Source organism: Meleagris gallopavo, chromosome 4 (assembly GCF_905368555.1).
Source record: "Meleagris gallopavo chromosome 4, MGAL_WU_HG_1.1, whole genome shotgun sequence".
NCBI classification, from domain to species: domain Eukaryota; kingdom Metazoa; phylum Chordata; class Aves; order Galliformes; family Phasianidae; genus Meleagris; species Meleagris gallopavo.
Window position 1 is genome coordinate 61,569,913 of NC_139407.1, and position 11,323 is coordinate 61,581,235.

General features: G+C 40.8%; 1 protein-coding gene across 2 annotated transcripts; it reads left to right on the top strand.

Annotated features, from left to right (window-relative positions):
• The first annotated feature begins 1,375 nt into the window (after positions 1-1,375).
• On the top strand, positions 1,376-11,099 carry LRPAP1 (LDL receptor related protein associated protein 1). 2 transcript variants are annotated; one of them, XM_085223554.1, is made up of 8 exons: positions 1,376-1,601; positions 6,214-6,358; positions 6,689-6,813; positions 8,117-8,237; positions 9,104-9,262; positions 9,665-9,747; positions 9,915-10,091; positions 10,428-11,099. In XM_085223554.1, exons 1-8 carry the CDS (start codon positions 1,434-1,436, stop codon positions 10,491-10,493), a joined length of 1,044 nt encoding a protein of 347 aa, XP_085079680.1. In that variant the 5' UTR covers positions 1,376-1,433; the 3' UTR covers positions 10,494-11,099. The 2 variants fall into 2 exon arrangements, with proteins under 2 accessions (XP_085079680.1, XP_085079681.1); XM_085223555.1 differs by lacking the exon at positions 10,428-11,099 and adding an exon at positions 10,183-10,336.
• The last annotated feature ends 224 nt before the right edge of the window (positions 11,100-11,323 follow it).

Genomic DNA, 11,323 nt, shown 5'->3' on the forward strand with positions numbered 1-11,323 from the left:
CACCCCTTTCACTAACAACCCAATCTACTCATTACTACATTTCCTACAGTCCTCCTCCTCCCCACACCATCGCACTCTATAGGCTGTTCTGGGCAAGGCTGTCTTCTTTCTCCAGTGGAGAACAAAGTCCTTCCCTCTCATGGGGCATAGAATCCTAGAATCATTATGGTTGGAAAAGACCTCCCAAAGATCATCCAGTCCAACTGTCAACCCATCCCTACCATGCCCTCTAAACCATGTCTCTCAGTGCCACACCTACACATTTCTTGAACACTTTTAAGTACCACGACTTCACATCCCCATGCTTGACCACTTTTTCCAAGAACTTTTTCCTAAGATACAACCTGAACTTCCCCCAGCACAAACTGAGGCCAATACCATTAAGGCCTACCTTAATGCTAATTTCCTGGGAGAAGAGGTTGACCCCACCTCACCACAACTTTCTTATAGGTAGAGAATCATTTAGGTCTCTCTTGAGCCTCCTCCTCTCCAGACTGAACAGTCCTATTTCCCTCAGCTTTCTGCATAAGACTTACGCTCCAGATCCTTTACAATATTGTTGTCTTTCTCATAGGGAGGGGCCAAAAACTGAACTCCTTACTCAAGATGCAGCCTCACCAGAGCTGAATAGAGGTGGACAATCACCTCCCTGCTCTTGCTGCTGTACTCTTTCTGATACAAGCCACAATGGCACTGGCCTCCTTTGCCACCTGGGCACAATGCTGGCTCACATTCAGCAGGCTGTTAACTAACATCCCTAGGTCCTTTTCCAGCACACAGCCTCCAGCCACTCTACCCAAAGCCTATAGCATTGCCTGTGGTTTTCATAACCAAAATGCAATACTCGGCACCTGATCTTGTCAAAGCACATTCTGCTGGTCTCAGCCAAGCAATCCGTCCTGTCCAGGTCACTCTGTAGAGCCTTCCAACCCTCAGACAGATCAACACTTCCAGCTTGGTGTCACCTGCAAACTTATTGAGGGTGCACTCAATCCCTATGCCCAGATCACCAATTGTTGTTCTTGCTTTCTGCACTTCCTCAACTGCTCTTTATTTTTCATACACTTTTGCACAGGGTTCTCATATCAGAAACCTTAGTCTGATTGAAGGGGCCATATACGGACCTAAGAGTTGCCTTTTCCCACACCGTGGGTAAGGACAATTCAATGAGCGCCACGCAGCACAGGGAGCAGCACACACTGGGCACAGAAGGAGAGTGTCTTATATACGCATCCATCACTATATTTCCACATTTTGTGCAACAAACATTCAGACAAAAAATTAAAAGATGCCGCTCCAACCCAACTCCTCTCACACCAACAACCCCTCCCTCGCGGAGGAGGGCAGAGGCCGCCCCTCAGCAGCCGCCCGCCCCGCTGAAGGCTGTGAGCCGCCCGGCATCTCGGGACTCGTAGTTCCCTCCACAGAGCGACATGGCGGCGGCGCGGGCGGCTGTTATCGCCGCGTTCCTCCTCGCCGCCAGCGCTCGGGCCAGCAAGTATTCCCGAGAGGCCAACGAGGGGCTGGCTGACGCCAAGAGGCGGGAGGCCGGGGAGTTCCGGGTGGTGAGGCTGAATCAGGTCTGGGAGAAGGCGCAGCGGGTGAGTGGGGCAGCGCGGGAGGAGCTGCTGTAAGGTGGAGGAGGGCCGAGCCGCCGCTTCGGCCCCTGGGCAGCCAGTTGAGGCGGTGCACGGTCGGCAGCGGTTCGTGCGCGGCCAAAGCACCGCGTTACCAGGCGCCAGCGCGGGGTTAGGCCTCCAGTTACGAGAGTTTTTGTCTGGGTTTTAGGCCTGGTGCCTCTGCCGGGCACCTCATGGACCGATCACACTGCCCTGCTCCATGGGGCTGCGAACCGCGTTGCGGTGAGAGACCCCTCAGGAGGTGCCCCGTTCCTCTCTTCTGCCGTATGCACCTGGGTTATGAGAAGCGTATCTTTCCATAGTTATATCCAACAGTGAAACTCCATGTTGAGGAAGCAGAAGGCAGAGTGTGAAGCCCCTCTGGTACTGTGGAAGGTCTGAGGCTGACTCCTGCACCCACTACTGGAGTGCTTCAGCTCCGTTCAGTGGCAGCAGCCATCATCCTTGCTTTGCTTGGGGCAGGAACTCGGCACAGTAGGATAAGAAACCCTCCATTGTGGTGACTAGATTCCCTCTGGTGTTGAGTTTACACTTAGCGATGTAGTCTCATGCAGGTGAGCCAGCAAATGGATATTGCCATTTTCAGGTTATAGAATCAAAGTGGCTTAGATTAGAAGGGACCTTAACGATCATTGAGCTTAAAGATAATCAAGCTTAGCCTTACCCATGTCATGGGTAAGGTTGTCATCTACTAAGTCAGGCTTCCAAGGCTCCATCCAGCCAAGCCATGAACGGCTCCGGTGACAGGCTACTCACAACTCTCTGCGCAGCCCGTGCCAGTGCCTCACCTCCCTTTGAGTAAGAATTTCTTCCTAACATCTATCCTAAATCTCACCTCTTATTTTAGAGCCATTTGCCATCATCCTGTCACTATTAGTGAATGTAAAGCATCAGTCCCTAGTCTGCTTCTAAGCTCCCTTCATGTATCAGAAGGCAGCAATAAGATCTCCCCAGAGCCTTTTCTTCTCCAAGCTAAGTAAGCTCAGCTCTTTCACCCTTTCTTCGTAGGAGCCTACTGATAATCTTTATGTCTTTCCTCTGGACCCACTCCAATAGCTCCTCATTCTTCATGTGTCAGGGGCCACATGCCTGGACACAGTATTCCATATGGATCAGAAGAGGGGAAAAAAAAAAAAAAAGAAAAAAATCACCTCTCTTGCCCTGCTGGCCACCACTCTTTTGATGCAGCCCAAGACATAGTTGGCTTTTCAGGCTGCAGACTTGCACACGTACAGTAGCCATAATTGTGACGGTTATCTCATTGCACTCTAAGCCAAAAAAAAAAAGTAATTACAATGCAACAGAACAACTTCTACACTGCTCTGCACACCCATACTCCCCATACTTGTGTCCAGAGTATTGTGAAATGTTTGAAGAAGAGTCATTGCTGGTAAGAGCTCAGTTCTTCCAGGCAAAAATAAGTTAATCCTGGATGGTCATTACCCCATCTAAGCTACTGAATTGAAATTACGGTATTCTTCTTTGGTCTACACTTGGAATTTGATAGGGTTTAGTAAAAAAAAAAAAAAAAAAGAAAAAAGAAAAAGAAAAAAGCCTGCCATAACACTGTAGAATTATATTCATCATCCCAGCATGTCAAAAAAAAAATATATATATATATTCCTCCCTTCAATGGGAGACAGGTAGAGGACAGGGCAGCACGTGACAATGCAGCTCCTGATGTGAACGAGCAGCTGAAGAAGAAACAGCACTGAGACTGGAATTAAACTAGTGTAGTGTTGTCTGTTTCCTCTTATCCTCTCCCTTGCTCCCCCATCTTTGTTTTTTCTTTCTTGTATCTGGACCTTCTGGAATTCAACTTTAAAGCTTTACATCATCTAGATTAATTCTTGGCCAAGCAGGCTAACATAAAAAATAGAGGTAAACCTGTCAGGATAAACTAAGTAACAGTAATCTTCATGCATGTGAGGCAGATTTTAGGGAAGCAACACATACTTGAGCTACATTTACTACCATTAGGCCAATAGTCACATACAGAAGGAAGAACTGGACTCACCCTGCTGGTGAAGGAACAACAACTACACAACATTCCCCTCCTCAGAAAGCAGCCTGGACCAAAGATGTTCTCCCATTACTGGCTGGCCCTTATTTTATTTAGTCCAGGGTAACTCCACCCTTCTTGTCACAAGGGGGCACAGGTGCAAACAGTTTACCAGTGCTGCCTAGATCAGCTACATGCCATCACCAGGTGCTCAATCACCAGTTCAAACCGGGATCTAACAGTTCCCCTAAATAAGGAACAAGGAATGTGCATCTTGACCTTAGTGTTTTGTTGTTTAATCATTAAATGTAGCTTTCCATCTTTGTTCTTAGTTAGCTAGCCCCAACAAATGACCGACATTAGTGGTGTGAAGTGTCATCTGTTAACACTTTTTTTTATCTGATATTATTAAAGTTCCTGCATGAGATGATCTTGAAGGAAGCAGATCATGACCTATATGCTTTAAATTGCCCTAATTGCCACTTTCATATTATGTAATTTGGCTAGGCAAGGGGATTCCAGCAGAACATTTCAAAGAGTTTGTGATGTTTAAAAGTTACATGCTAAATTATAATGACAGTCAGAAAAATATTCTTGGGCTTGAGAGAGTTTTGAATAAAATCTTCCTTTTTCTCCTCAGAGAACAATGGACTTAATTTAATTCCTTATTTTTCATTGAGAATTTAAAATTTGGTTAATGAACATGCATCCCCGAACTTTCCGTTTAGATAATCTGATATTATTCTCTGGTGCTTTTAGAAAACCCAAAACTATGTGTTTATGAGGTTGTGCTAACTGCAGTGGATGTCTAATGTAAACTGCACTGTGTCATCTTTTATACATTAGTGTGTCTCTGATGGCAGTTGCGCATTTAAAAGGTTATGTTGTCCTATTTTGCAGTACTTAGGAATTGAATTGTTATCTGAGTTACAGATTGTGACTTTTTTATGCTGGATTTGCTCAGCCTGTGAACATATTATGGCATTAGAGTACAGAACTACCAAGTAGTGATGAGTCATTTCCTTCACATTTTATAGCAAACTTCCTCAGTCTTCCTCTCAGAACATCAGGACACAATTGTGCTGAGCAAAATAGTGTTACTTGGTGCCACCACAGCTCTGAAGCTCTGGCTGTCCATGTCAGCCTGTTCCAGAAAAGCAAATAAGTAAATAAAGTTTTCATTATTTTAATGCACAAAATTCATAACTAAAGTGGTTTCTGCTAAGTGCTTAGCTTTCATCAAACAGTTCTCCAAAAGCAAATGCTAAAGAAGATTACAGAGAGGCTTTAGAACTAGAGGGATCAGAAGTTTAATACATTTTATAAATTATTTATCTGTGATTCCAAGTACTCTCAATTTTGGTAAATTATTTCACTAGGCTAAGTGCAAGACGCAGAGAAAAACCTGGTTTAAAAATTGCAGTAATTAAGTAATCCTGTGTCACTGAATGTCATAGAAGAATTTACCTTGAAACCAGAAACAGTAATGTGCAGAGGTTCCTGAATTCCCTACAATTTAGTGCACTAACTCAGAATAATTACACTTTTCCTAGTTATTTTCAAATAACCTGCTGATGCTGAGATGAATGGCTGAGTCTATGGTATCTAATATCATCAGTTTAAACATCAATTTCTGATGTTTAAAAATTATTCTGAGATCTGAATCTGTGTTTGTTAAACATACTGAATTCTCACTGAAAATGCAAGTTTTTGTAATCTTTTACCTGATTTTAATGACAGGAGGAAAAAAAATGGAAAAAAAAGAGAAAACATCCAGTCAGTAAATTCTTGCTGTAAAATGGATGAACCCAGCTGGTCCAGGGGTGGATCTGAGCTCCCAGGAGCTGTTTGCTCAGCAGCCTCAAGTAGGGCAACTCGGAAAGCTCAGGCAAAACTTCATTGGAGGTCACACTGCTGGCACGTGTTTTGATTCTCTCTCTTCTCTGGGCTTTTCCTCACTCCTGCCTCCTGTTATAAATACACATTCAAGAAGTTCTTTAGCATGAACGTGATTGGTTTCATTTTCTTGTTTCAAAGAATAACTAAAGCATCTAGAATCTGGAAATTGAAAAGTTTGGGCTCATCTTGCATCAATGCTGCTTAGCCAGCTGCATGTTAGTTATTGTCTTTGTTCTTGTTTTCTGTGTGTATTTCCCAAAATTTCAAGCTGGCCTATTGGTCATTTAAATCCTTTTTTTTTGTTTGTAGTGTCAACCTCAGTATTTTCTCTTTTTCTTCCATTATGTAGGACAGGAATACTTCTAGGTTTTTATGTTTTTAATGCATATAAACCATGTTGAGAGTCTTTGAAAACTACACTCTTTGTTGCTAGTAAAAATTGCTGATAAATGAGTTGTGTGACCAGCAAGGCCGTGCTCAGTGTCCTGGTAGTCTGCAAAACCATACTGACAAAAAAAATTTGCCAACTCACTAAGATTGTGTGGTTAGAAGATAGTCCAAAAGAAAGTATACATGCTGGCAAGGCACAACATTTGAGAAGTTTGGCCATTATTGCCTGTTGTATGTTAGTAAAACTGAATGGAGTCACTTCCTTCTCCTGTTTTCATTTAGCTTCATCTCTCTGCTGTGAAACTAGCAGAATTGCACAGCGATCTGAAAATACAAGAAAAGGATGAGCTAAGCTGGAAAAAACTGAAGGCTGAAGGGCTGGATGAAGATGGAGAGAAAGAAGCCAAGCTTAGACGCAACTTAAATGGTAAGGTATATCTTTGCAGAAGAGATTTAAACTGCATGAAACGTTTGTTTAGACACCTCTGTAAGTGTTTGAACCATTTAGTAACAGATTGTCTTTCAAGACACTCAGTAGGCAGGAGTTGTTTGGAGATCAGCAGGGATGTCAGGAGGCTAACAGCTTCCTTCGCTTCGGATGTTTTCAAAAAAAGATCATTAAACTCTTCATCTTAAACTGTTAACCTACCCACTGTGAGCTGCAAAATCTAACTCTGAAAGTCAAGGATGCAGCAGCCAGCCTTGTGTACATTCATAGCTGATTCTAATGCATCTCTATCTTCTATTTCCCCTGCAGTCATTATGACTAAATACGGAATGAACAGAAAGAAAGACTCTCACTTAACTGATACTAACTACATTAAAGATGGTACAGAGAGTGATACACTGGATGACCCAAGACTGGAAAAATTATGGAGCAAGGTGGGTAAAATTTCCAGGATTGCAGTGTAGTAAACCAGTGTTTCTTCTCTTCTGAGAGCCTCCAATCTTGGAACCTGAATACCTTTAAGGTAAACTGACCTATTTTTAAACACAGGACAGACTACTGTACTCTGTAGCACATATCACTGTGCACTGTGGGCATTCCATGTGCATCCAAGTCAGTAGGTTTGGCAGCTTATCTTTGCTAAAGAAAACACACCAAGAAGGCTCAGATCCTCTGTCCATTAAGACAGATAGAATCTTTCCTCAAATGTCACTGAACTCATGATTTTCTTTTGTTGTTTTTCATGTTCTTCTTGTTGTTCTTTCCATGTTGGTTTGTTTTTAACTTTGCATTTAAAATAGAACTATTTCATGGAATATTTAGAAAGGAGAAAGAGGATGTTTGGGGAGATGCTAGAAAGACATTAAAGACATTCCCAACAATGTTTTCAAGTGAAACCTTCCAGGATTTGCATGAAAAATAAATAGAAAGTGTACTGTCTGGGCAGCTAAAACTGGCAAAGTAGTAATCTTAAAAAATGAAGTAATTTGTTTTTAGAAACAAGTAGTTGTATAAAGCAAAGAGTTCTTAGGCTAATCTAGTGCAATGGTAATAAAGCAGAGAAAAGTTTGGCTGTGTTTTAAAGTGTTACTGTAACCAGATGCAGCTGTGGCAAAGGATACATTGCCATGTGCTTGTTAGTAGTTAAGTTCATCACTCAGAAATATTCCATAAGGCTGAAAAGATGTGAACAGTTCAGTTTTGGTCATGCCGTTGCAAGAGGTAAGTCTTGTGGGCAATTAGGGCTTCACTAATTGCTGAATGTAGTCCTGTGAGGAACAAATCACTGCATGGCAAATAGAATCATAGAAACGCACAGTAGTGATACAATCTTCACTTGCCAGTAGAGTATGATTTCTTGAGTAAAGACTTTGCTTAGTATTGGGCTACAGCTATCACGCAGACAGTTCCCTTTCACTTGCCCTTGAATCTCTGTGGCCCTTCCTTCTCTATCAAATTGTTTTCCATAGAATATAAAAGGCAGGTTTTTCATCGGGTAGTCTGTAGCAAGCCAACGTTGTAGATCTGAAACAAACTTCAGTTTGATATGATTAAAGTGACCATGTTCCTGAATGTCTAGTTTTGCCTTCAAACTTATATAATGGGACTCAAAATAGAAGATCTTATGGAAGAGCTGGGCTTAATCATTTTCTTAATGTAGCAGGGAGAAGTTTCAGCAAGGGAACGCATGTAATAGCACTAGGCCTGGGAGTCATAATGAGCTGATGTTTCTTTCAGGCCAAGACCTCTGGGAAGTTCTCAGATGAGGAACTGGATAAGCTTTGGCGAGAATTTAAACACCACAAAGAAAAGATTCGTGAATACAATATTCTGCTTGAGACCGTGAGCAGAACTGAAGGTGTCCAAACATTTTCCTGATATTTCTAGATCTCTGCCTATTGCCTCCATTGTTTCCAAGTTTCTTTGAAAATCCCTCAGTCTGACATTCCTGCTAGAACAGCTTGCAGATGCTGACATTCCCAGATACTTGCTTGGTTTAATTCCACATTAGCTGCCAAAAATCATTCCAGCTAATGAAAGAGTTGCCATTTCAGTTTTCTAATTCTTGCTTGTGTTTCAAGCAGTGAAGATACCATCAGATTACTAACAATGGCTTGTTGGAGTTTAATGGAAATTATGCTGCAAGCGCAGATTTACTGCTGCAGATTGTGGTTCTAAAGTCTGCAAGACATGGATGTTTCATCTCATCAGTGGAAGCCCAAGAGGATATATATCTTAGGCACTGAGCCTGAGGATCTGTATTCAGTTTGCTGTCTTAATCCTAGTTAAAGTTTTGTTAGAATCAAACTGTTCTAAAGCTTGCAGGCAGCTTGATGTTTGCATTGCAGAGTCCAAGCTGAAGCTGCTGAAAGTTATTTTAACATTGGATGTCCTGACTAATGACATGTCTGAGGGAAGGTTATAGGATTTACCAACCATACCTATTCAATTTCCTTGAGATAATGCTAACCAGGGAAATCAGAACATTCCCTTATTACAATTTCAGCTGATCACCAGCAGGAGGTAAAAGGCATTTCTGTAACACCGCCCTCCAGAGCACTGAGGAGCATTAACCTGCAAAAGGAGTTACTGCTTTTGAGTATGATGTCAGTGCTTTACTGATTATAAGAACTGATTATATTTTATCCATCCCAGATTTGAGGGATTTCTACAGCTTCTTACCTAGTAGGATTTGGCCCACAGTCAGCATTTCTCTTTCAACAGATATTCACAAAAATGTAATCAACCCATCTGAAGAGAACCTGGTGAAAGAGGAAGTCTTGCACAACAAGCACAGAGAACTTAAAGACAAGCTAAGAAGCATCAACCAGGGGTTTGAGCGTTTGCGTAAAGTCAGTCACCAAGGATATGATGCAACCAGTGGTACGATTCACTGGTATTTTTTTAATGCTTATTTGCTATCAATTTTATTAAACAAAAATCAGTGAGCAAGTTAATTCATTTAATCGTAGTAAATTCATTTAACATGGGAAGGGATATTATACTTTCTGCAACAAGGGGCAGGTAAGTTAGGCAATGTGCAGGGCAAACAATGCCATTAATTGCTTTTGGGGATTTTTTTTTTTTTTTTGCTTTTAAATCATTTTTTTAAATAAATGCTTGCTACAATACTATTGTTTCAAGTGAAGTAGTGAAGTACTTGGACTTTTCTCCCTTTTCATTTAAGTAAATCTATTAGTAATATTTTGTTTGGTGTATCTGTATGCTTATCTTGCATAAAAGCATTATGTCCAGATTTTCATTTGGTGATATGTGTTTGTTTAGAATTTGAAGAACCAAGAGTGATTGATTTGTGGGACATGGCAAAATCAGCCAATTTCACTGAGAAAGAGCTAGAATCTTTTCGGGTAAGTACAATTCCAGTAAGATCTCTCATGGAAAGATATTTTCCCACATAAAGAAATACTCTTTAGGGCAGCCAATTCTATATTGCTTTTCAGGCATCAGAAAAAAAAAGTCATGACTTAATGTTTCGAATATATACATATATGAAACTATTCATGCATTTTTCTAGGAGGAGCTGAAACACTTTGAAGCAAAAATTGAAAAACATCATCACTATCAGAAGCAATTGGAGATTTCACACGAGAAACTAAAACATATAGAGGGAACTGGAGATAAGGAACATTTGAACAGAAACAGAGAGAAATATGCCATGCTAGAAGAAAAGACAAAAGAGCTTGGATATAAGGTCCGTATAAATCCAGTGTACATACCTGTTGAAAATTAGACTCGTTAGTGGAGGGAATGTCAGTTACACAGTGCTGATTTTTTTCATGCAGGTAAACATCTTCTAGAAGAGGAGGCTAAGGCATACCTGTGCTTCGTGTTTAATGCAGAATAGGCATGATTGGTTTTTACAGACCTAATTCTAAAATGCCCCAAAATTTCCTAGTCTCAGCTCTTCCCAAGAGCTGCCACATGTACTAATAGCAAAATCTGAATATGTTAGATTGATTTATTTATTCTTCTAGCATCATTTGTTGTCGTACTGAAATTTGTTTGATATGTTTCCTTTTTCTGCTAGGTAAAGAAGCATTTGCAAGATTTATCCAGCAGAATCTCTCAAGGTCTTCAACACAATGAATTATAAACGTCTGTTCTCCTTCATGGGATCAATTTTTGAACATAAGACAAATAACAGAGGGATTTTATGAACAGGGTTAGCCAAGCAGTCCTTCCGAAATTCTAAGGATTGAAGAGTTGTCCTGTAAGAAAACATTCTGTGGTCCACTTAGTTTTGTATTTGCACTATCACAATAAATGATTACATTATAAATCTGAATCAAGTAACAGCCTTTGAAATAAGTCACTTCACAAGGGAGTGTGAACTCTCAGAAGATTCCTGCTAGTAAAACAAATACTGATCTTATAGTTAGTCAAAGTATTCTGATCAATGAAAGCAAACACCTGAAGTTGTTAAGAGAAGTTTAATATTTCATTGTTTGGTTTGATGCATTTTCTACTGAAGGTAATTAAAATGTTTCTACTTGCTGAGCATTGACTCAGAGCTGTACTGTATATGAATCTTTCATGTGAGAGGAGGAGGACGAATAAAGAAGGAATAAGTGTTGAGGTCAATTCACAGAACTTGCAGACTGACACACCTGAAGTTACTGAATGTACGTGTACAATTGTGTTATTCATAGTTGCTTGGTTTTGTTACACTTAGTCATTAAAAATCAAAACAAGATACCAATGAGGTGTTTTTTTGTTCAATGACAAGTAACCAGATGGAATTTTTTTTAGCATATATGCTTATTGGAACTGATGTTAACTCACACGTATGTTTTTAATACAGGAAGGGTAGTTTTGCACAAGAATGTGATTCTGTATTCTGAATAGGCAGAAAGCTTTCTAAAGCAGCTTGTCTCTGAGTATGTACTCCAGTAAAACATTCCATCAAAGTTTTTATCACTTTCT